Source organism: Anneissia japonica, unplaced genomic scaffold (genome assembly GCF_011630105.1).
Source record: "Anneissia japonica isolate Jap-2015-1 unplaced genomic scaffold, ASM1163010v1 scaffold11151_len745516_cov174, whole genome shotgun sequence".
Lineage (NCBI taxonomy): Eukaryota > Metazoa > Echinodermata > Crinoidea > Comatulida > Comatulidae > Anneissia > Anneissia japonica.
The window spans coordinates 723426-750897 of NW_022744950.1; the positions used below are offsets into that span (position 1 = coordinate 723426).

The 27472-nt window shown below is 33.2% G+C and overlaps 1 protein-coding gene across 8 annotated transcripts; it reads left to right on the forward strand.

Moving 5' to 3' along the window:
- On the forward strand, positions 1-24951 carry LOC117119748 (FGFR1 oncogene partner-like). 8 transcript variants are annotated; one of them, XM_033264608.1, is made up of 15 exons: positions 1-103; positions 3460-3568; positions 4063-4151; positions 5445-5594; positions 6066-6083; positions 6474-6497; positions 16566-16622; positions 17618-17688; positions 18308-18369; positions 18887-19023; positions 19448-19605; positions 20125-20291; positions 21806-21941; positions 23101-23245; positions 23510-24951. In XM_033264608.1, exons 1-15 carry the CDS (start codon positions 23-25, stop codon positions 23597-23599), a joined length of 1494 nt encoding a protein of 497 aa, XP_033120499.1. In that variant the 5' UTR covers positions 1-22; the 3' UTR covers positions 23600-24951. The 8 variants fall into 8 exon arrangements, with proteins under 8 accessions (XP_033120499.1, XP_033120500.1, XP_033120501.1 ...); XM_033264609.1 differs by lacking the exons at positions 6474-6497; positions 16566-16622 and adding an exon at positions 9113-9169; XM_033264610.1 differs by lacking the exon at positions 6474-6497.
- The last annotated feature ends 2521 nt before the right edge of the window (positions 24952-27472 follow it).

A 27472-nucleotide genomic window follows, 5' to 3' on the forward strand; every position in this document is an offset into this window, starting at 1 on the left:
GAGGGCGCTGAATTAATACAAAATGTCTGCCGATGAAGATACAGAATTGCGGGACTTGGTAGCCCAAACACTTGAAAACAATGGTGTTCTTGGCAAAATAAGGGTATTATATACTTATATTTATTTTATGTTGTAATTGATATGCAAAGTGTTAATATATGACAACAAATATCGATGATTGTGGTAGTGTATTTAATCTACTCCTCCTCTAGCCTAGGCCCTAGCCTAACTAACCATCTCAGTCAGACTCAGACTCTGTACGTACGTAGGCCTAAGCCTAGGCCTACTAGGGCCAAGGTCAGGCACGTAGGCCTATGCCTAAGTAGGCCTCACATCAAACGACCACTCCTTCAGATACTCTTGTCCTACAGGCAGACGTGTCGTACCTACTTTATTGATATAGACCCTAGGTCTAGGGCCTAGTTAACTAGAAACATAAAAATTAGAATTGTCTCACATTATTTTAAATCGGACCAGTATTAGCGGAGATATTACAATATAAGTACATTTTTTGCTGGAGTTAATTCCTTTTATTTTTATTATACAAGAAACGTGTCCCTTACAGTATAATTATGTGTTTAAAAAGAAGCTTTTTAACTCTTGATTATTCATCTAAAATAATACTAATGATTAAAATTTGGTATGTAATTATTTTAGATTTCATAATTATTATCAACTGATAGATTCTATGTAAAATATATTGCATTTATCTCCTAATCTACGCCTAATTATAGGGCTCAGACACCACTGTAGCCAGCAGGAAAAGCATTGTTTACCCCGCGTGTAGCCGCGGTAAAATTCACAAGGGCGCCCTCAACCCGTACGAGCGAAGCCTAGCTCCAGTACAATAGAATACATCATAATTTAGACCATATATTTTAATGGGCGCTACAAATGTATTATTTTTAACTTGCCTACCTTTATATATTAAAACCTGTATAAAACAAACATGTTAACTAAAAAACGAAGGTTTCTTTTTCTTCTTAAAAAAACGATGAAACATTTGTTGTAAACAAAAAACTTATACTCAATCGAATCACACGCTTGAAAAACCCATTGCTAGGTTGGGAATTTATTTCTGAAGAGTTGTCTGGAAGTAATTTGGCCAAATTGTGATATTCTTTCACGAAATACTCAATTAATACATAGAGTATCCTATCTCCGTCGGGGCACTATTTTCTATCACGATGTTTGTTTCGCCGATGAACAGCGCCCCCTATAGGTTTTGTAACTATATAGCTTAGTTTAAGCTAGGCTCTCTGCCTAGGTGTTAGTTTGCAGCCCATCATGAATTTCACGTCCGGCAATCAGCAGTTGCCGACCATATTGCCGAGCCAGAATTGCTACAGGACGGCAATTTTTTGCCGACCTGTTCCTAGGCCTAAATTTCTTTGCTTCAAAAACTGCTTGGAAAGTCAAAACTTTGACTGAAATGAAACACGCTATAGTGTTAGTAGACACTAAATTTCATGTACTTCATCAAACCAAGGAATTTACTAGTTCGTAAAACAGATTTGTTTGTACATTAACTATTTCTAATAGGCATACAGTCAGTACGTAATACGATGTGTGTACAATCGCCTAGCAGGCCTACTGTAGTCATTCCGTAAGCTAGGCCTAGGTAGAAATGACGCTAGGCAGCCAAGACCTAAAACATCGCCCAATTGAAGCCACGTACTGTAGATCATAATGCTTATCGAAATCTATTATTTGTCTTCATTTTACAGTTATTATCATATTTAAAATGTTGTTTATTATCTAAAAACCAAATTCAACATACAGTATTGTAGGCCTATAATCCTACTGTCCATTTAAATGCAATCACGATCGCATCGTCACTTCACTACTGACAAGTACATGTGTTGTGTACATGTGTGGAAAATCCCAGATAGATCGTTCTGGGTATGCGCATGGACATGCATGGGCAGTTTTGAAGCAGCCTGTGATGGTACGATCGTAGCTTTTATGAAAGTGATATTTCCCATGCTAAAGATAACGATAAAGCGATCGCTAAAACGACATTTATTTATTTATTTTCTTATGTGAAACATACGTATTTATACTACACTATTAAATTAATACAAGTACAACAATTCTTTCACCAGCAATATATTGATTTAATAGAGAAATTAACAAAATCACGATCTGTAGATGACGATATAAAGTCGAGCGTTCGGAAAAATCGTAGTTTATACTATATAGGCCTACTGTAGGTAGTAAGAAATTGCTGAGACTGCTGACCTCGGAGAATTTAAGGTCGGCTCAGACATTTTTGATAGTGTGAGGTCTAATTGATTCCGAAAAGGCAACAGTATGAAATGGTTTTTCAGTGACAGATTCAGGAAACAAGGTGGTGGGGCTAGGGAAGCTAGGAGCACACAAAAATTATATCCTTCAATTGACTTCAAATTAAATATAGTTTCACATTATTTCAATGGAAAGAACACACTGATGTGAGTAATCTACAGTTTAGATGACAAAAATTGGTTGAATATTTGAGTTAATAAAATGTCATTTTTTCCGATTTACGCACGTTCACTTATCTTGAATTTGTGACCATAAGAATGCACCGCGCTTACAGCCTATAAAATATTGATGTATTACTGTAAATTATTTTTAAATAGACATTTTTACCCGAACTTGACCCAAACTGTTTACTTTTGTTGATCACTAAATAAAAAAAATTCGAGCGATGGCTTGCTTCTAATTTTATTTTCAACTTTTTTTTAATGAAATTGTGAATATTCCACTGGATTAATATCTACCGCGGCGCTTGTAGTTACAAAACTCAATGTTTTTTTTTTTAAATTTGTAATTCCAAATAAAAGTGACATGTCATCCCTAGAGTTGACTATCACATACATGTACTGTAGCGTAGGTGGTCAGCAAAATGAGTTATAAAAAACCCTGTTTTATTTGTATTTGTAATTTGTGTAAAAATGTTATGCTTTGTGTTATAATTACCATATACAGTAACGTGTGCCAATGCATATTTACATACAGTATTAGGCCTACATGTGAAGTATTCATTTTGAGTGATCCAAGGAAAGAATTTGTATTGGCTAACAAGAAGAAGCTTTAAAATACTGTGTACAAAAATGTGGGGGGGGTGGGGGGCTGGATATGTTCCTGCAAAAGTTAAAAACAGTCCATGGTAACAAAGTATCACAGTTGACATATTGATTAAACATATTCACTTCCTGCAGCATAACACAACAATCAACCAAAATGTGTTTTCAAGTTGAAATACTATAAAATTTCAGTCATGTAACTTCATTAGTACTCTGCATAGTAACGTTGAAGTCTGCGAAGGCTCTGGTTCAAAAACTGTAGTTCAAATGAATACAATTTAAAGTACAGTTTCTGTTTATAGGAGTCCTGTGTGTAAAAAGGCTTTAAATAATTAAAATTTTAAAAATTAACATAAATCTTCAAAACTTTACATTTACTGTACTACAGGCAGAAATTCGTGCCAGTGTATTTCTTGCTTTGGAAGAACAAGACAAGGTACGCAATAAGACACCGTTTGTCAACCAAGAATTAAAGAAATTCCTGGTATCAAAAGAAGGTAAGAGAATTATTATTAAACTGTATATAGACTGACTGTGAAAATTTAAATGTCACAGTGACTCACTTTAATTAAAAAGTTTAAATATTCTGTACAAAATACATTAAAATGTACACGATATTAAGTGGGTCTGAGCCATCATACTGTAAAGTTTTTTAATTGTGCAGATGATACCGCAAAAACCAGCTCAAATTTGTGCAGAAAATCACTAGGAAAATAGGTGCACAGAATCATATTTACTGCATAATACATTGTTTATATATTAAGATTAGGTCAACCCCCAAAGCCTAATATTTGGCAAAATCTGCAGGAAAATCCTTTTTTTGTGTGGACGGATTTCTAGGTCAATTTTTTGCGTGGAGTATATGTTCCCCATGCAGGCCTTACTTTACAGGATGGTGTCTGAGAGGTTACATATTTTATTTTTATGCCAATATTTTTTTGGGCCCTTCAGTCTCCGCTAATGATATCTATCTGACTTTAATTTTTTCTAGGCCAAACAGCAGCTGCACTTGTATATGAATTCCTGGACTACTTCAACCTTGACTTCACTGTTGCGGTGTTTAATCCTGAAACCAATTTTGTAAGTATGACGGTGTCGTCGTCACTTTAGAATAGTTTGCAAACTTATCATATTTGTCATTCGCATTTACCATCATACATGTAGTATTTACCATAAATATGTCATCATATTCTCCATCATAATATTGGCTTAAATTGTGGGCTAAGAGTTTTCTTTTTTAGGTTTTCACTTTATTCTTTTAACCCTTTTAGTAATATAGCTAATATAGTATGCACTTAATTTCATTCATCATCAACATTGTCATCATCAACATTGTCCTCATCAACATTGTCATCATCATTTTTAACTCCACCAAGAATGATTTGGACCTTTGCTATTTGTTTGTCTATCTGCCCTTCAACAAGATTATGCAAAACGTAATGAATGGATCATCATAAAAATTTGGTAGAGTGATATATATTTATCTAAGGAAGTGGTAATCAAATTTTGGGCTAAAAACATCAAACGACAAGACCATAACTTTGAAAACATACCCTTTGAGCATATTATTCAGTATTCAGAACGGAGCAGAGTTACAGTACCTGTATGTACTCCATGGAGTGATTAAACTCTAGTTTTATTATGTTATTAGTCCATGCAAGCATGGTTTACACTGTTCTTTTTAATAGTAGATTCCTTTCTGCAACAGTTGACCTTTCCACTAAGCCCCGCCCCTTGAATGTTGTTGCTAAGGTCCCACAAAACGACAGTGTTCTAATTGGTCATTAGTAAGTTTGATTGACACTCTTGAAAGGTCTATTTTTTGCAAGCTCTCTTACCACTCCCTTTGGTCATCGCAATCTATAACCATAATAATCATTGAATCATCAAGAGAGCAGCTTACTGTAGCTCAGTGAAAGAGCAGCTTAGCTCAGTCGGCTAATCTGTTGGTAGCCCATTGTGTGTGCGCTGAACCGTGGAGATCTAGGTCCCTGGTTCAATTCCCATCGCTGCCTCTCCTTGTGTTTCAGCTAGAGGGCTGAAATACAAGTTACAAGTGCACCGTCTTTTGGATGAGATGTTTAAGCCGTTGGTTCCATGTGCATTATGGCCCATGTGCACGTTAAAGAACGCAGTACATTCTTCGGAAAAGAGTAGGGAAATTTCTCCCAGAGTACTGCCCAATCACCACCAGAAGGACCCCACTGTAAATAAGTTTTCTTCTAGACTTTCGTGGGTTATCCTTGGTGTTTACTGTACACCCAATAAATCCAATCCATTTCAATCCTAGTATAATAGTCTTCAACAAAATCTGTGGAATGGATGGTGCAGGCTTTGTTCTAATTTGATGTCTTTCTTTATTCTGTCTTTCAGTCTGATAAGTATGAAGGAAGGGAAAAATTAGCAAAAACACTTGATCTTAGCGACAACGAGAAGAGCAGAGCAAGGCCCCTGATATGTGAGCTGCTGAAAAAGATTTCCAAAGAGCCAGTGTCAAGGAGCAAAGATGTTACAAATGTTGAGGTATTTGGTGATTCAAATGTATTATTGTGAATAGTATACAAATATTGACTGCTCATGAGGGTAATGGTGAAATCTATTTCCCTGAGGCTTTATCAATAAGTACCAGCAAATTGATGGGAGTAAGGCCTCTGATAAGATAGGAGTAGCCTGCAGTGGACCAGTGTCCCTCCCAGGGGAAGAATCACACTCTTATCCGCTTCAAGCTACTTAAAACTGGGGATAAGCTCCAGCACATATGAGCCCTGGGGCATGGGGAGATTTACTGTTTTTTACTTGGGAAGTGCAGTTCTAATATTTTTGACAAATTAATGAAGATAACAATATATTTATTATAATTTTAGATTAATAAACAATTTCGCTTACAATTTGTTCTGCTCAGGCTTACCTGCCATAAGAAATTAATACCACGCAACTTGCATTCTGAATATAAACATAACCAAAATATTCTGACTTTTTATTTACTTTCTTCAGGAAATTATCCTACCAAAGGTAATCATTACATTCCATTTTGTTTTCAGTTTTGATCAATTTACAAGCATATAATTAGCGGACATATCATTCAAACCTGTTGATTTACATTAGACCACCAGCAAATTGTATAGCTTTTTATTTATTTGATTTATATTAGATATTAATTCTATATATTAATCTATTTTTTAGAATGTTTTTCTGTGAATTGGTTTAATAGTTTTCTGCTTGTTTACTAGAATTCATAGCATCAAACTTGTATGTCATTCACAGATTGTGCGTTAGTTGTAGAATTTAAATTTTTGTTACTTTAAAGCATGTTATAAGATTCATTAATAAACACATTATTTTTGTGTTACCTATTTTAAAGTTTGTTTTTTTTTTTTTCCATTTGCACTTTTCTTGTTTTAGAGGTGTTCCATCGCACCACATTCGGTGAGAACATTAGCTTTGAGAATGGCACATCACATGCAACACTGCACTTTATAACAGTGGTGTATCTAGAAATATTGAAGTGGGAGCGAGATTGGGGCACAGAGGTTAAGTGGAGGGGCTTGTTCATTAAAGGAGGGGGTGGAACTAGCTGCCAAAAGATAATGTGATTGACGATGATTTTTTAATACTTGAGCATAATTTTTTTAACTCAGTTAATTTCCTGTGTAGATGCCTGGGTACACAAGCTCTTTTTTTAGAGGGGAGTGCGCCCCCACGCTCTGCCATAGATACGTCACCACTGCTTTATACTGTAAACACTGTTTGTCCTTGCTTTACAGCAGCTTATGAGAATGAATGAATTTAAAACTAATAATAGGGAGTTTTCCCAAGCTTAAGAAAATGATAACATATACGGTTACGTCATCAATTTTTCAGATAATCCTTCACCTAGAGTAGCATATATTTCACAGCGTAAGCAATTCATGTCGTTTGCATGGATCAAGGATCATATTCACCTTGTACAGTATATTGTCACGAATGCTTGAGGCGCGAATGACGATAATGATAATGACGTATTTGTTATCGTTTTCGTAAAGTTGCAAAATCTCCCTAATGAAGCATTAACGTAGCTTAATTTTTCGCTGCTCTGTTGTTTGATGAAAATCCTCTCAAAGTGACGATGTCATGACCAATTTTTTGGTTAAACCAATTTTAATTTTAAATCATTATTGAAGATTATAATTTTTTCAATTTAAATGGCCAATGTGAATTTCAGACATCTTGACAGATTTTATACTTGTGTTGTGCTGACGTATTTGATACAGCTTTTCTTATTGGTTGGTGATTACAGCTTTTTCGATTGGATAAAATTAGAAAATAGGAGTTCAGTTGTTAAATAGCTATTTAGAATTTTATTTTAAAATTATGATGGTAAATGTATTAGAATATATATCAGAATTCATTCAACTTTGAATATTGTGGCCAACACAACAGTGACCAACCATTATTGTTTATTGTTGTATTACAGTGATTAGATGAATAATAAGAATTTTCATTAGTACAGAAATTGAATAAAGAATGAAATATTTCATTTTTTTAATGCACTGATTGTCAATAATATATTTTTTTCACTTTTCATTTGAATCATCTTGTGTTCATAGTGTCACATCATGTTATGACATCTTGCAATCTCATGTACAGTAATCCCATGATCTCATCACATAATCACTGATCCCACCATAGGATCTTTTCTTGTGATCTCGTATAATCCCATTAGGTGATCTCATGTTTTTGATTTGTATTATATTTTGTATATTATATCTTTTGCCTGAATACATAATAATAATAATAATAATAATAATAATAATAATAATAATAATAATAATAATATCCCATGTGATCTATGCTTCATAACTTTGATCTTATTAAATTGATCTTATGTGATCATGTATCTCATGTGATTTCATCATTTGATGTCATCATTTGATTTATATAATCCTATCATGTGATGTTATTATATTTCATGTGTTAATCTTGTCATATGATGATAATAATAATAATAATAATAATAATAATAATAATAATAATAATAATAATAATAATAATAATAATAATAATAATAATATAAAAACACCCACCATTATTTAGTGGTGGTACAGTAATACAAAAAGCAAGTCATTTTTATTTGTGATTTTGCATGTGAAATAAATATTAATAATCAAGTTTTGACCTTGGCCACACTCATCCCTCCATGCAGCATTAAATTTGTTATATTTTGCCACTATGTGTTGCTATTAACACTACATATGATGTGAAGTTATGCATTCTGCCAAATGTTGTGGTTTGGGATGTTTGCTAGAGTCCCAAGAATTTTACTATATTTTTCATGTTGTTTTCATGTTTCGTTGTTGTTCTTTTCAATATTATTATTGTTGCTATTGTCACTATTATTGTTGATATTATTCATTGTAATTATCATCATTATTGTTGCTGTTGTTACTATTATTGTTGATTATTAATTGTAATTATCATCATTATTGTTGCTGTTGTTACTATTATTGTTGATTATTAATTGTAATTATCATTATTATTGTTGCTGCTGTTACTATTATTGTTGATTATTTGTAATTATCATCATTATTGTTGCTGTTGTTACTATTATTGTTGATTATTAATTGTAATCATCATCATTATTGTTGCTGTGGTTACTATTATTGTTGATTATTGTAATTATCATCATTATTGTTGCTATTGTCACTATTATTGTTGATATTATTCATTGTAATTATCATCATTATTGTTGCTGTTGTTACTATTATTGTTGACATTATTTCTAATATTATTGTAGTTAATATTATAATTATAAATATAAATATTTGTTGTTATATTATTATTTTATTATATTATTGTTGAAAAATATGAAAGCTACACAATAGAGTTAATGACATGAGAAAGTCAATAAAAATATTTATTTTATTTAAAGAAAATCTCTTACGAACATTTCATCCTGAAATCAACAAACCTGAAGATGACAGACTAAGCAGAGCAGATCCATATAATTTCCGAATGTGTTACTTTGTTAAGTAATTATATCAAAATATCATTTTTCTTTTAAGGATTTGACATCAAAGCAAGTTTCTGATGCACATAAAAAGTTTGAATATTATGATAAGGTATTTATAATTCATCAATTCCTTATATTTCATCAATTCTTCATATTTCATTTCATTTTTGATTTATTATCATATGAAACATACATCAAAACTATTTTTATTTCTTTCATTTCTATTTTCATTTTATTTCGAGAGACCAGTTTATAGTAGGCAGGTGGATCTTAAATCTAATCACAATCTTTATAATTTTTTTAGTTGTAGTTTATTATAATAATATTTAAATTTAAGTAATTTATGTATTTTGCATTTACCATTGGTAAGCTGATCAGTGCAAATGCGTTGTTACACTCTAGGGCCCTGTATTTTGGTCTAAAACCAAATGAACCGATTTGCAATTTAATTCTAGAAGACTAAAATGAAATTATTTGATCATTGATATCATTATTAAAATTCACTATCTTATTTAAAATATCATAACAGATGTTGATGTGTAAGATTAGGACCATTTATTGCATGTTTGCAAATCTGATTGGAAATAAAATAAATTTCTAGGAACATATGTCTAGCCTTATTTCCATAAAAATTGCAACTCGCTATAGCTGACTCTTTGGCGATGCTGATTGGTCAGTTGAATCAGAGCGAGGATAGCAGTGGAAACGCTGTACTGACAGTGTAGCGCTTGTACAGTATGGAAATCAAGCTTTCGTCTCTTCACACAAATGAAGCAGGTGTGACTGGCAAGAATTTGTCTTTGCATGTTTTGATTATTATGCAATTGTTTGTTGTTATTTTAGTGTATATGTTTATGCATTGGCAGGAAAACGAGATTTATTATCAATGTTGCATGTTGAGGACAGAAAAGTTTTATGATTATGTTATTTAATAAATTTTCTGTGTACTGTAGCTGTCTCTTATACACATCTAGATGTGTATAAGAGACAGTTGGTAAGCTGATCAGTGCAAATGCGTTGTTACACTCTAGGGCCCTGTATTTTGTTCTAAAACCAAATGAACCGATTTGCAATTTAATTCTAGAAGACTAAAATGAAATTATTTGATCATTGATATCATCATTAAAATTCACTATCTTATTTAAAATATCATAACAGATGTTGATGTGTAAGATTAGGACCATTTATTGCATGTTTTCAAATCTGATTGGAAATAAAATAAATTTCTAGGAACATATGTCTAGCCTTGTTTCCATAAAAATTGCAACTCGCTATCGCTGACTCTTTGGCGATGCTGATTGGTCAGTTGAATCAGTGCGAGGATAGCACTGGAAACGCTGTACTGACAGTGTAGCGCTTGTACAGTATGGAAATCAAGCTTTCGTCTCTTCACACAAATGAAGCAGGTGTGACTGGCAAGAATTTGTCTTTGCATGTTTTGATTATTATGCAATTGTTTGTTGTTATTTTAGTGTATATGTTTATGCATTGGCAGGAAAACGAGATTTATTATCAATGTTGCATGTTGAGGACAGAAAAGTTTTATGATTATGTTATTTAATAAATTTTCTGTGTACTGTAGCTGTCTCTTATACACATCTAGATGTGTATAAGAGACAGTTGGTAAGCTGATCAGTGCAAATGCGTTGTTACACTCTAGGGCCCTGTATTTTGTTCTAAAACCAAATGAACCGATTTGCAATTTAATTCTAGAAGACTAAAATGAAATTATTTGATCATTGATATCATCATTAAAATTCACTATCTTATTTAAAATATCATAACAGATGTTGATGTGTAAGATTAGGACCATTTATTGCATGTTTTCAAATCTGATTGGAAATAAAATAAATTTCTAGGAACATATGTCTAGCCTTGTTTCCATAAAAATTGCAACTCGCTATCGCTGACTCTTTGGCGATGCTGATTGGTCAGTTGAATCAGTGCGAGGATAGCACTGGAAACGCTGTACTGACAGTGTAGCGCTTGTACAGTATGGAAATCAAGCTTTCGTCTCTTCACACAAATGAAGCAGGTGTGACTGGCAAGAATTTGTCTTTGCATGTTTTGATTATTATGCAATTGTTTGTTGTTATTTTAGTGTATATGTTTATGCATTGGCAGGAAAACGAGATTTATTATCAATGTTGCATGTTGAGGACAGAAAAGTTTTATGATTATGTTATTTAATAAATTTTCTGTGTACTGTAGCTGTCTCTTATACACATCTAGATGTGTATAAGAGACAGTTGGTAAGCTGATCAGTGCAAATGCGTTGTTACACTCTAGGGCCCTGTATTTTGTTCTAAAACCAAATGAACCGATTTGCAATTTAATTCTAGAAGACTAAAATGAAATTATTTGATCATTGATATCATCATTAAAATTCACTATCTTATTTAAAATATCATAACAGATGTTGATGTGTAAGATTAGGACCATTTATTGCATGTTTTCAAATCTGATTGGAAATAAAATAAATTTCTAGGAACATATGTCTAGCCTTGTTTCCATAAAAATTGCAACTCGCTATCGCTGACTCTTTGGCGATGCTGATTGGTCAGTTGAATCAGTGCGAGGATAGCACTGGAAACGCTGTACTGACAGTGTAGCGCTTGTACAGTATGGAAATCAAGCTTTCGTCTCTTCACACAAATGAAGCAGGTGTGACTGGCAAGAATTTGTCTTTGCATGTTTTGATTATTATGCAATTGTTTGTTGTTATTTTAGTGTATATGTTTATGCATTGGCAGGAAAACGAGATTTATTATCAATGTTGCATGTTGAGGACAGAAAAGTTTTATGATTATGTTATTTAATAAATTTTCTGTGTACTGTAGCTGTCTCTTATACACATCTAGATGTGTATAAGAGACAGTTGGTAAGCTGATCAGTGCAAATGCGTTGTTACACTCTAGGGCCCTGTATTTTGTTCTAAAACCAAATGAACCGATTTGCAATTTAATTCTAGAAGACTAAAATGAAATTATTTGATCATTGATATCATCATTAAAATTCACTATCTTATTTAAAATATCATAACAGATGTTGATGTGTAAGATTAGGACCATTTATTGCATGTTTTCAAATCTGATTGGAAATAAAATAAATTTCTAGGAACATATGTCTAGCCTTGTTTCCATAAAAATTGCAACTCGCTATCGCTGACTCTTTGGCGATGCTGATTGGTCAGTTGAATCAGTGCGAGGATAGCACTGGAAACGCTGTACTGACAGTGTAGCGCTTGTACAGTATGGAAATCAAGCTTTCGTCTCTTCACACAAATGAAGCAGGTGTGACTGGCAAGAATTTGTCTTTGCATGTTTTGATTATTATGCAATTGTTTGTTGTTATTTTAGTGTATATGTTTATGCATTGGCAGGAAAACGAGATTTATTATCAATGTTGCATGTTGAGGACAGAAAAGTTTTATGATTATGTTATTTAATAAATTTTCTGTGTACTGTAGCTGTCTCTTATACACATCTAGATGTGTATAAGAGACAGTTGGTAAGCTGATCAGTGCAAATGCGTTGTTACACTCTAGGGCCCTGTATTTTGTTCTAAAACCAAATGAACCGATTTGCAATTTAATTCTAGAAGACTAAAATGAAATTATTTGATCATTGATATCATCATTAAAATTCACTATCTTATTTAAAATATCATAACAGATGTTGATGTGTAAGATTAGGACCATTTATTGCATGTTTTCAAATCTATTAGTAAGTTTGATTGACACTCTTGAAAGGTCTATTTTTTGCAAGCTCTCTTACCACTCCCTTTGGTCATCGCAATCTATAACTATAATAATCATTGAATCATCAAGAGAGCAGCTTACTGTAGCTCAGTGGTGCAGGCTTTGTTCTAATTTGATGTCTTTCTTTATTCTGTCTTTCAGTCTGATAAGTATGAAGGAAGGGAAAAGTTAGCAAAAACACTTGATCTTAGCGACAACGAGAAGAGCAGAGCAAGGCCCCTGATATGTGAGCTGCTGAAAAAGATTTCCAAAGAGCCAGTGTCAAGGAGCAAAGATGTTACAAGTGTTGAGGTATTTGGTGATTCAAATGTATTATTGTGAATAGTATACAAATATTGACTGCACATGAGGGTAATGGTGAAATCTATTTCCCTGAGGCTTTATCAATAGGTACCAGCAAATTGCTGGGAGTAAGGCCTCTGATAAGATAGGAGTAGCCTGCAGTGGACCAGTGTCCCTCCCAGGGGAAGAATCACACTCTTATCCGCTTCAAGCTACTTAAAACTGGGGATAAGCTCCAGCACATATGAGCGCTGGGGCATGGGGAGATTTACTGTTTTTTACTTGGGAAGTGCAGTTCTAATATTTTTGACAAATTAATGAAGATAACAATATATTTATTATAATTTTAGATTAATAAACAATTTCGCTTAAAATTTGTTCTGCTCAGGCTTACCTGCCATAAGAAATTAATACCACGCAACTTGCATTCTGAATATAAACATAACCAAAATATTCTGACATTTTTTATTTATTTACTTTCTTCAGGAAATTATCCTACCAAAGGTAATCATTACATTCCATTTTGTTTTCAGTTTTGATCAATTTACAAGCATATAATTAGCGGACATATCATTCAAACCTGTTGATTTACATTAGACCACCAACAAATTGTATAGCTTTTTATTTATTTGATTTATATTAGATATTAATCTATTTTTTAGAATGTTTTTCTGTGAATTGGTTTAATAGTTTTCTGCTTGTTTACTAGAATTCATAGCATCAAACTTGTATGTCATCCACAGATTGTGCGTTAGTTGTAGAATTTAAATTTTTGTTACTTTAATGCATATTATAAGATTCATTAATAAACACATTATTTTTGTTACCTATTTAAAATTTTTTTTTTTTTTTTTTTCTATTTTTTTTTTTTTTTTTTTTTTCCATTTGCACTTTTCGTGTTTTAGAGGTGTCCCATCACACCACATTCGGTGAGAACAGTAGCTTTGAGAATGGCACATCACATGCAACACTGCACTTTATAACAGTGGTGTATCTAGAAATATTGAAGTGGGAGCGAGATGGGGGCACAGAGGTTAAGTGGAGGGGCTTGTTCATTAAAGGAGGGGGTGGAACTAGCTGCCAAAAGATAATGTGATTGACGAGGATTTTTTACTTCTTGAGCATAATTTTTTTAGCTCAGCTAATTTCCTATGTAGATGCCTGGGTACGCAAGCTCTTTTTTTAGAGGGGAGTGCGCCCCCACGCTCTGCCATAGATACGTCACCACTGCTTTATACTGTAAACACTGTTTGTCCTTGCTTTACAGCAGCTATGAGAATGAATGAATTTAAAACTAATAATAGGGAGTTTTCCCAAGCTTACGAAAACGATAACACATACGGTTACGTCATCAATTTTTCAGATAATCCTTCCCCTAGAGTAGCATATGTGTCACAGCGTAAGCAATTCATGTCTTTTGCATGGATCAAGGATCCTATTCAGCTTGTACAGTATATTGTCACGAATGCATGAGGCGCGAATGACGATAATGATAATGACGTATTTGTTATTGTTTTCGTAAAGTTGCAAAATCTCCCTAATGAAGCATTAACGTAGCTTAATTTTTCGCTGCTCTGTTGTTTGATGAAAATCCTCTCAAAGTTACGATGTCATGACCAATTTTTTTGTTAAACCAATTTCAATTTTAAATCATTATTGAAGATTATAATTTTTTCAATTTAAATGGCCAATGTGAATTTCAGACATCTTGATAGATTTTATACTTGTGTTGTGCTGACATATTTGATATAGCTTTTCTGATTGGTTGGTGATTACAGCTTTTTCGATTGGATAAAATTAGAAAATAGGAGTTCAGTTGTTAAATAGCTATTTAGAATTTTATTTAAAAATTATGATGGTAAATGTATTAGAATATACAGTATATCAGAATTCATTCAACTTTGAATATTGTGGCCAACACAACAGTGACCAACCATTATTGTTTATTGTTGTATTACAGTGATTAGATGAATAATAAGAATTTTCATTAGTACAGAAATTGAATAAAAAATGAAATATTTCATTTTTTTAATGCACTGATTGTCAATAATATATTTTTTCACTTTTCATTTGAATCATCTTGTGTTCATAGTGTCACATCATGTTATGACATCTTGCAATCTCATGTACAGTAATCCCATGATCTCATCACATAATCACTGATCCCACCATAGGATCTTTTCTTGTGATCTCATATAATCCCATTAGGTGATCTCATGTTTTTGATTTGTATTTTATTTTGTATATTATATCTTTTGCCTGAATACATAATAATAATAATAATAATAATAATAATAATAATAATAATAATAATAATATCCCATGTGATCTATGCTTAATAACTTTGATCTTATTAATTGATCTTATGTGATCATGTATCTCATGTGATTTCATCATGTGATGTCATCATTTGATTTATATAATCCTATCATGTGATGTTATTATATTTCATGTGTTAATCTCGTCATATGATGATAATAATAATAATAATAATAATATAAAAACACCCACCATTATTTAGGGGTGGTACAGTAAAACAAAAAGCAAGTCATTTTTATTTGTGGTTTTTTATGTGAAATAAATATTAATAATCAAGTTTTGACCTTGGCCACACTCATCCCTCCATGCAGCATTAAATTTGTTATATTTTGCCACTATATATGTATGTGTTGCTATTAACACTACATGTGATGCGAAATTATGCATTCTGCCAAATGTTGTGGTTTGGGATGTTTGCTAGAGTCCCAAAAATTTTACTATATTTTTCATGTTGTTTTCATGTTTCGTTGTTGTTCCTTTCAATATTATTATTGTTGCTATTGTCACTATTATTGTTGATATTATTCATTGTAATTATCATCATTATTGTTGCTGTTACTATTATTGTTGATTATTAATTGTAATTATCATCATTATTGTTGCTGTTGTCACTATTATTGTTGATTATTAATTGTAATTATCATCACTATTGTTGCTGTTGTTACTATTATTGTTGATTATTAATTGTAATTATCATCATTATTGTTGCTGTTGTTACTATTATTGTTGATTATTAATTGTAATTATCATCATTATTGTTGCTATTGTCACTATTATTGTTGATATTATTCATTATAATTATCATCATTATTGTTGCTGTTGTTACTATTATTGTTGACATTATTTCTAATATTATTGTAGTTAATATTATTATAATTATAAATATAAATATTTGTTGTTATATTATTATTATTATTATCATTTTATTATATTATTGTTGAAAAATATGAAAGCTACACAATACAGTTAATGACATGAGAAAGTCAATAAAAATAATTCAAAGATTTAAAGAAAATCTCTTACGAACATTTCATCCTGAAATCAAAAAACATGAAGATGACAGACTAAGCCGAGCAGATCCATATAATTTCCGAATGTGTTACTTTGTTTAGTAATTATATCAAATTATCATTTTTCTTTTAAGGATTTGACATCAAAGCAAGTTTCTGATGCGCATAAAAAGTTTGAATATTATGATAAGGTATTTATAATTCATCAATTCTTTATATTTCATTTCATTTTTGATTTATTATCATATGAAACATACATCAAAACTATTTTGATTTCTTTCATTTCTATTTTCATTTTATTTCGAGAGACCAGTTTATAGTAGGCAGGTGGATCTTAAACCTAATCACAATCTTTATATTTTTTTTAGTTGTAGTTTATTATAATAATATTTAAATTTAAGTAATTTATGTATTTTGCATTTACCATTGGTAAGCTGATCAGTGCAAATGCTTTGTTACACTCTAGGGCCCTGTATTTTGGGCCAAAACCAAATGAACCGATTTGCAATTTAATTCTAGAAGACTAAAATGAAATTATTTGATCATTGATATCATCATTAAAATTCACTATCTTATTTAAAATATCATAACAGATGTTGATGTGTAAGATTAGGACCATTTATTGCATGTTCGCAAATCTGATTGGAAATAAAATAATTTCTAGGAACATATGTCTAGCCTTGTTTTCATAAAAATTGCAACTCGCTATCGCTGACTCTTTGGCGATGCTGATTGGTCAGTTAAATCAGAGCGAGGATAGCAGTGCAAACGCTGTACTGACAGTGTAGCGCTTGTACAGTATGGAAATCAAGCTTTCGTCTCTTCTTACAAATGAAGCAGGTACTGTGACTGGCAAGAATTTGTCTTTGCATGTTTTGATTATTATGTAATTGTTTGTTATTTCAGTGTATATGTTTATGCATTGGCAGGAAAACGAGATTCATTGTCAATGTTGCATGTTGAGGACAGAAAAGTTTTATGATTATGTTATTTAATAAATTTTCTGTGTACTGTAGTTTCTAATTAAATGAAATTTGAGTTTTACCTAGTTGAAATGTTCTCTCTCTACATTAAATATACAATAAAACTTGTTGATTGTATGAAATAAATACATTCATTGTAATTATTTGCAATTTGTTGAATTCCCATTGTTTATGAAAATAATGCTATTTTGTTTGTTTTTTAGGATAAAAATGGAACCATTGACAAAGATGAATTAAGAAACCTTTTCATTGACATATTTCCACATTTTCACCGGTAAGTGTTTTATGCTCTGAACAGTAAGTGATATATTGCCAACATAAGAAAAATCTTGAAAATTAAAATAAATGTTTGAAGAGAAAGAACTCAGAATAAGTTAAATAAAAAGAAAATTAGTTTCATATACTGAATTATAACAAATATTAAAAAATAACACATAGAAAACCATGATATGATTATTAAAAGAATTTTAAATTACGAGTTGGGACAATTATGTGACATTGTAATTAATGTATCTAATGACCGAGCTACTGCAACCTACAACCATAATCAGCCCTGGTTTCGTATGGCACACTTGCCTAGGGTTCTGGAGGTGTTTAGGTCTTCTCGGATTAGGACTATAAACTGTAGGCCCAGTATACTTAATTGGCTCATGTACATCTCTTGAGATAAGTACCAGGTTAACCCGGTGTACTGGACCATACAGCCCCATAGTTACCAAGCTGAGAACCGGTGGTTCAGGCACAAAATAGACCCTTAGGAAGAAGAAATGGCTACTCTCTGTGCTGTGTTCCACGCTTCAAGCCCCTTAAGACTCTAATCTATTAATATTATTATTATTATTATTATTATTATTATTATTATTATTATTATATAACCATTTACTCTTTTTTAGAAATATGTTGGAAAGATATGTGAATGATGAGTTCAAATCAGGTGATCGTGATTTCAGTAGTGGTAAGTGCTTGTCTTCAAATCCCAGGATTCTGGGTTCAAATTCTATCAAATGATTAAAAACAAAAACATCCACTTCCTAAACCTCATAATGAGACTTAGTTTATATATTACATGATGTGTATGTTTGTTGTGTGAAAGAAATTACTACTTATGATATCCTGTATATTATTTATCACTAGTGGAGGTGTCTCCCCATTAATCTAGCACTGGGGCCCATTCGCATCTAGCTACGCCGGTGCATACCAGAGTTATTGTAATGTGCTTTTATAATAATCATTACACAATACCTTGAGAAAAACGTGTCTTTATAGGAAAATCCACATAGCTCAGTATCTGAATGGTAATTGGAAGGCCTTGGGTTCAAATCCCGGGGACAATATGTTTTTCTCAAAAATTTATCATCATCATAGTATACTGTAAGGCAGCGATTAAATCTTTGATAAATTAATGATCAGAACTAATGTACCGACTGCTTCCACTAGAAATCTATTGTTTTGGTCTTTGTCTCCACTTCCAGGTATTGACTTCGATGAGTTTTTGGGAATGTACAAGCGCCTCTTTGTTCTCTGTAAAAGTGTTGTGTCGCATGATGTCTCAGAAATTCTGCCGGGTTCTCCGAAGTCTTTCAGTAGTCCAATAAAGACAGCCAGTTTAGTAAGATTAATATTGTTTATTATTGTTAAGTAATTATGTGTAGTCAAAAGAGCCTCCTATTGTTCTTCCTTAACAAATTCCTTCCTCTTCATGAGATCTTCCTTCTTTAACATTTTCCTTCCTTAAAAACTTATTTATCCCTTCACAAGTTCTTTCCTTTTTTATAAGGTCTTCTTTCACATGTTATTTCTCCCTTCTCAAGTTCCTCCTTCTTCATAAGTCATTTTTTTCTTTCACAGCTTCCTTCTCCCTTTGCAAGCTCCACCCAATTCCCTATTCACATGGCTCAGACAGCTAGATGTGTGGTGATTCACATCTGTAATTGACTGTTTCCAAGCTGTCTTTGCCCCTTTATCTTTCAAAACTGTAGTAGTAGCTAGGGTACATTCATATTTATCATACAGTAATTGGTTTTCTCCCCTAGGATGAGCAGTCAAAAGACAGTAGCAACATGAAGGATGATGGTGCTGGGAAAAAATTGAATGGTATCAAATCAAGATCTTTATCTGGCTCAAGCCTTGAAAGTGACGATAATGATGACTCATTCTTTGACACGTCACCAAGACATTCCAAACCCACTAGGTGAGGCAATAAGAGGGTGTGACAATATGTTTATTCCCTTACCACATCGATTATTTGTTAAAAGTTTTTTCTTATTATACTTCATGACTTTAGCTAAAACAATCAACAATAGAACTGAATAATTGAATGGCTTACTATTATATTACTATTAATATACTATATTGCTATTACTATTATTACTTACTAGATTTATATTAGAAATTGGAACAAGTTTCCTTGCCAAATAACAGACAGATAAATAATCCTTTTGGCAAGTCAAGTGGGCAAGCAGTAAGCAGGGGTGCCTTACTATTGGCACTGGTTCAAGCTGCTCCCCACCCAGGGTTCAGTTGGTAGTACCAATAAAAGTCTTTTCGTATAAGGACTTAAAATAGAGGTCCAGTTTACACATCTGGCTCGTTTGTACTTTAAAAAACCCATTGTATCTTTAGGAAGAGTGGGGGGGGGGTCATTTCAAAGATTTTTCTTTGAGTCCATATATACATGACATTGACTTTTAAACTTGTTGTTTGTCCACAGTATTCCTCAACCCAAGAAGAGCAACAGTCCACCATCTACACCACCAACTAGTCCCACCACTAAGCCGAATGGATTAACCTCATTGGGAAACGCTCCACCCATTGGTGGAAGTGGCATGGGCTCCTTGACTGGGGCGCCACCATTGTCTGGATTAGGGGGAAACAGAGGTAACAAATTGGATCATAAATTAGACTGATATTGATTAAATGTAGATAATAATATGTGTCCTTATTTGATAGAAATTTATGATTAGAACCCTGGGGTCTGACATCATCTACCATGTGCAGTACACCAGGAGACAGTATCATACTGGTGAGTAGTGTAATAAGTTCTGTTCAGTACCCATGTCTTAACATCCTATCCAAAGGGCAGGGTAGTCTCTCCAAAGATACGAACAAGGACAACATTAGCAGGTTTTGAACTTGATCTGTCATGCACTGAAATCCAATCCCTTAATACTACACTAAAGCTAGGTAGTCACTTTGCCCAATGGTCATCCGCCGATACCATTCTATAAAGAACGCAGATCACAGATCATTTTTGAATGACGATCCGTTTAAGACGACCACCGAAAACCAGCAGACAGCGTCACGTCGTCTAGCGTTCACAGGGAGAGGAGTTAGATTCATTGCGCAATGGTTGACTACCATAGAACTATGCAGTGAGTGCCACGTTTCACTTTTTAAGTACTGTATATATTACATTTTATATATGATTATTCCACTGTGGGATTGTTTCAAAATGTTTTATTGGAATTTCCATGTGTTAATAATTGGTATTACTGTCTACAAGCGCATTGGCAAGGATGGTGTAAATGGGCTCCAAACCATTCTTGATGAGATTATTGAATGACAAATAACAATAATATGTCACGATTAGCTGTAAAAGAGTCAAATCTGATATTTACCCACTCCGTATTGGAGAATGTATCCTGGAACGTGTTTCAGAATTTAAACTGCTTGGTGTTATCATATCAGATAATTTATCCTGGCAGCCCCAGATTGATTATATAATCAGTAAATGCAATACTAGAATGTACTTCTTAAAACAAGTTCGTAGAGCTGGTCTTAATTCCGCTGAAGAACTTGTTAATTTCTGTATCAGTACTATTAAACCTATTCTAGAATATGCAGCCCCAGTGTGGGGTACTAATATCACTAAGCTACAAAGCCAAGTTCTGGAACAGATCCAAAAAAGAGTGCTTAAATGTATTCTTCCTGGTGTTAGTTATAATGGAGCTCGGTCTCTGCTTGAAATGCCAACATTGGAAGAGCGACGTGTTCAACTGTGTAGGGATTTCTTTAACAAAATCAAGGATTCTAATCATAGATTAAACCATTTATTACCTACAGCCTGCAATTCTAAATACCAACCTTTTGTACAAAAATACAATTGACGGGTCTTCTAATAGAAGACCCGTCAATTTACTATTCTGAAGGTCAACACAAATCGATCAAAAACATTTATAATCAATCATGGTTTGTTCCAAAATTGGTAACCTTCCCTGCACAGTCAAAACTTCCGTTCTCCTCACTTTCTTTTCATGAGGCTTTTGTGAGTTTCATCGTGTTTTTGGGAAACCATTTTTGATGTTAAACTTCAATCTCTTTTTATATTGATGATTGCAATAAAGTGATTTTGTATTTGTATTTGTACTGAGTTATTTTTAATTAATTTTCAGGTGCATCTAGCCCAGATTGGAAGGACCTACATGATATTAATAAGGAAATTGGCAAACTTAGTTACAATACTAATAAAGATGATTCCCAAGAAGATGACTATGATGATGATGATGATTATGAAGACGATTTTCAAAGGTAATTTAATTCTGTTATTTCTGGATATAGGGTGGACCTCAAACTGCTTCCCTCTCTCTCTAGCCATTGTATATGAATGTCATATACCATAGTATTGTTTATCAGTTAATCGTGACATCATTTTATATTCCACATAATTTGTTCTATATCCCTGTATGTCGTTCGTCCGTTAGTAAGAATCACAGGAGCTAGAGCTACACATTTTTTTTTAATGTAGCTTCCTTTAGCGAATAATCGCATATAATTGATTCTGATAGCTGTTATTGACTGCAACAGTCGTAGCAGGGTCACCAATGAGCAGGTTAACAGCATTACGCCCCCATTTATACTTCTTGGGGAAGAGAGGCAAACGTAAGTAAAGTGTCTTGCCCAAAGACACAAGCAATGCGACGAGCGTTGGTCTTGAACTCCCGATCTCACGATCAGAAGTCCAACACCTTACACGTTGCGCCACACATGCCCACCTGCCTCCTGCTTCTTGCCAGGAAAGCCACTGTCACCAAATAGGTGCATACCTCCTACTAAGATAATGCAAATATATAAATGACAGATGTGTGTAAGAAGTTTAAACAACCTTGTATACAAAGATGCAAGCAATATGCTTGCTCATAGCGAAGGGAAACGTAAAGTAGATAGAGTGCAATATAATTTTATTTATCTTTTTGCTTCATAAATATATAACTTATTAATTTATACACTATATATACTGTCTCTTATACACATCTAGATGTGTATAAGAGACAGGTTTAATATTGTACTTCTTATTTAAATCTATGTGATATAATATTGTACCACTGACAACAGTGGTACAATATTATATCAAAAGTAAAATTGTCCTTCTTGGTTATTATTAAGCCAGTATTAAGACAACTTTGGCTAATATTATATCTAGAAGATATTTGTTTTAAAAGAAACAATAGGAAATGATAATACACTTAAGATGAGATTGTATGAGCATTTGATTTGTTTTCCAACTGTATCTTTATCCTCATTTCTTTTTTTTGTTTGTTCTATTTTCTAATTGTTTTGATTGTTTTCTTTTTTTTCCGCTTTTGAAATTTTATATGCAGTTTGTGAATCCCAAGCATATCAGTCTCTACCGTAATTTGTGGATATTATTAGAAATAAAGAAACGAATAAATTTACTTAATTTTTTTAGTTCCCAAGGCAGTCGCAGTCAATCACAAAGCCATGGAGGACCAAGAAGCTACAAAAGCTCTGAAGCTAATAGTATTATTGAGGACCTAGAAGTACCAGAGGATGTGTCAGATGATATTGACTTTTTTAACAGCAGTCAAGAAAAGGTACCAACTGTAACCATTAATTTTTGTGGTTTTATTTCATATTTTTGTATATTTAATTTTTTTTTTCATATACAGTAATTCTATAATATATTTATTTTATATTATTTTTATTGTCATTATTTTTGTTAATGTTATTATTAATGTTGTGAATATTATGTGTGCATTGTTGTTTATGTTTGATTTGTATCCAACCATGTAATGCCTAATTATGTACATTATATCAAGAATATCATAAGTTATCTTTTTTCCTCTTCTCTTCTTCAGTTTGATGATCTAACTGCTGATAGATCAGCATCACAGCTCAGTCAAAGTGGAAACTTTGACTATGTAGAAGATGTCCAGTTTACTTCATGACAAGAACCAGCACAAAGCTTAACCTTTGATACACTACTTGCTGCCATTTCTAAAAACTAAATTATTTGTTTATTCTATCCATTTGTCATTTTTTAATATAATGTAAATAAGTCCTCCTTCTCCCCCAAAAATTAAAATGTGGTTTGCTCGGAGCTGTTGTTTTTTGGGCTTGGCTGTTGACTGCTTTTCCTCTTTATTACATCAAAAAGTAATTGAACTCAGCTAGTACACGAGGCGATTAAATCTTCTACACCAGTTATTACTAACGTTATTAATATATCATTCAGCAATCATGGGATCTTTGATGCTCCAATTTGACGTGGCATGGGGAGGGGAAAGCAAATCATATTGGACCCTTGATGCTGTATAATTAAGTAGGGGAGGATGGTGCCAGCATGGCACGAGCCCAACTGTTGGGGAGTTGCTGTAAGGTCTGTCAGAGGAAATATAATTGGAATTATTTTCATAAACCAAGACAACTGTCCTCATAGTGCCATTTTTTTGGCATCTAGGGGTGACCTAACCTTTTTTTTTCTCCTCAGCCCCAACCATGGTGGGGGTGATTGTGTGTGTGGCCCATCTTCCAATTCAAGCACAGTTATTACAGTTATTTATATCAATGCCATGAAAACCTTATTTATTGTTTATTATTATTTTAGTCTGTATATAAATCTTCTACAGAAGTGTAGTGACTTGATAAATTGATAAATATTTTGTTGAAATATATGAGGTTAGTATCGGTGTCCATTAATGTTGAATGATCAGGGTGGGTTATGAGTGTCCCCTAGATGGGTATCTACTTACAGACGGTATGTGTGTCCACTGGAGTAAAAAAGCAGTTAATATTTAGCCTGCCTCGTAACAATGTTCACAGGAAACGTTTATATTAATGAGAGAGTGATTTTTTTAAGTAAATGCCTATGTATTTTTTCCAAAGTATAGATTTTAATACTAATGCATTAACATTATAGAAGAATGTGCAGTGGGAGATTCGGAAGTGGGGCCAGTCAACCTGGGGCCAGCCGGCATGGGGCCCCCACAATTTTTCAAAATTATCTTTTAAAAGAAATTTTTAAATATTCAAATTTAAATCTGAGAGTGCCATTTCTTTTTAAATCTGAGAGTGAAAGTCCTTGCTTGGGCCCCTCTATTTATGGTAGGTATCTACACTGTGGGCAACTTTGACACTGCCATTGTTAAAAGTTTTTCTCAGTGTTTTCAATACTATATATCAGTGGTGGCGCCAGAGGGAGGCCTATCCCGTCGGGGAAGCACACCCCCTCCCCCGTTGGGGAAGACGATAGGTTTTGTCGGGGAACAAACAAATTAAAAAAAAAAATATTTACATGTAATATTCGTTTAGCCACCATTATTGTTTGTGTTACTTTTCATCACAACAATAACAATAATAATATTAATAATAATAATAATAATATTAATAATAATTCAATGAGACTAATTAAAAATAATTATGACAAATGCTCATTTAGATAGCCTCATGATGGTTTGAATACATCGTGATAGGTGAAGCAACCTTGACCATGAAAGCGTGGTTGACAGATTTCAAGCAAAATTCCCAAAATACAGAATTTCACTTAATTAGATGGCTACATTGCATACTCTTTGTTTATTGTTTCATTCAAAATGTTTTGGTTTTGGAAGCTGATTTCAACATTAGAAAGCATAGCCTACATGAAGTCATATTATAGTAACTTGATGCCTATCAAATAAGTAATAAAAATTCGCCATAATTCATCAAATATCCGTGGCGGCCCCCACCCAAGTGAGACTCAATTCGCTCCACTAGCCCCCTCCCCCGTCGGGGCCTTTAGCCCCTCCGTCGGGCATGTCCTGGTGCCACCACTGCTATATATCTTTGCTATTTGAAGAGCAACACTATGAGAAAATAGAGAACATGTAGTAGAGTTTGCCCTCTAATTCAAGACAACCTTTGGCACCTGAACATCTGGGGTGGTCTCAGTGTTTGGTATCCACTTGATGGTTAGCTTTGTTAAAAGATTGTTAGTTGGTACTTTTTAAAAAGTGGCCTTTAATTAGAGGGGTTTCGAATTGGAGGGTGCACTGTGGCTTACTTGGTCGTCAGTTCTAGATATGCCTTTTTCTAATTAAATGTCTTTGAGATCCTGATAATGTTGTTAAAAGATTGTTAGTTGGTACTTTTTAAAAAGTGGCCTTTAATTAGAGGGGTTTCGAATTGGAGGGTGCACTGTGGCTTACTTGGTCGTCAGTTCTAGATATGCCTTTTTCTAATTAAATGTCTTTGAGATCCTGATAATGTTTATGCATGGTGATGTAACAATGCATGCCTTTCTTTATGGCATGTACCCAACACGGATTATTGAGGAAAAAAATTGTAATGCACCTATCAATTGATTGATTGTTCCCATAAGAATTGTCTTGTGTATATGTTTCCACTACTTGAATACTGCATGAATTACAGGAAAATATGTGATAAATTTTGGGAAGGATTGATTAGATTTTAGTAATAGGAGCTATAGTATTTAGATTGTTATTTTTATCATCACTATCATTACAATCCTCATCATCATCATCAATATCGTCACCACCAGGAGTCCACCATCCATCCATCAATAAACATGTGCATCGCTGCAAATACTTCACTAAGGAATACTTCAACACAAAGGATCTAATCGGTGATGCAGTCACCATTCATATATTTTTCAGGTACTCTGTAAAAAATATATATGTATTTTTGCCAATACTGCCCGCCACCATAGATTAGGCTTTTTTGGGGCCTTATGCAAAGGCTTGTTTATACTTGCAACGATATAATGCAATTGTTCGTATAAAAAATATAAGGGGAAAAAGTGTTTTCACTAGGACGATTCCATGTATAAACAGGCCTTAAATCAGACGTCGTCCTCTCGAAAGAATGGGAACGTTAATCTACCGACTCATGATCTTATTTAGAAGAAAAAAAATAGCAAAGGTTGTATACAGCTGAAATTGTAGATGACATGGACTGAATGCAATTTTATAAGTGCTGTCGAAGTAGCTTAAAGCTTGGTTTTCATAAAATCTCAACAGCTGTGAGGGAAACACGGTTAATGCATGGGGCAGGCTTAATTCCATTCAATTTAGCTATGTAACGAATCCCGATTTAACGTTGGGTCGCAGTATAGTGATTGAATTGGGAATGTCAATATCGAATTTCATTAAAACGGGGCTTAAACCATGCCAATGTTTGTAAGTGACAACTGTTTCTTAAGTTTCCAATAATGAGCTGTAAATATTTTGTACAGATATTTCTGTGTACATAAAGTTGAAGAGATTTAAGAGCTACGGAGTTTATGAATAAATATGCAAAAGTCGATACCGATATGTTTTATAATTTCGCATTTCGTTTACAAAATATTAATATTTAATCACATATTCGTGTTATATAATCACCCTGTTACGTCATTTTTATGATTACTGTACTGCGTCTTTAAAAGATTCTCATTGGCAAACTTTATAGCCGTGCGTATAATTTTGATGTTGAACCAGTGCGGGTTTATACAGTAGTAGATAAAAATGCTACAGGCTTTGTCACAGCATAGAGGTACAGCCAATCAAGAAGTGGTACCGTAGCTCGAGATATTTTTAAGTGCTGGCTAAAAAACTAATGATTTCGTTTGTGAGATGTCCATGCTAAATTTACTTTGTGTCTCAATACAAACTAATACTGCCTTAATGCATTTAGACAAGCATCCCTAGATATGTCGCATCCTTCGGAAACTGGCTGATTATGTTAACTGACGTAAAAAAAAATTATATTAAAAAAAACCTGAAATCAGTTAGATTTTATGTATGAACAGGAGCCAAATAAGAAAAAATAGTTCCGTCACCAAT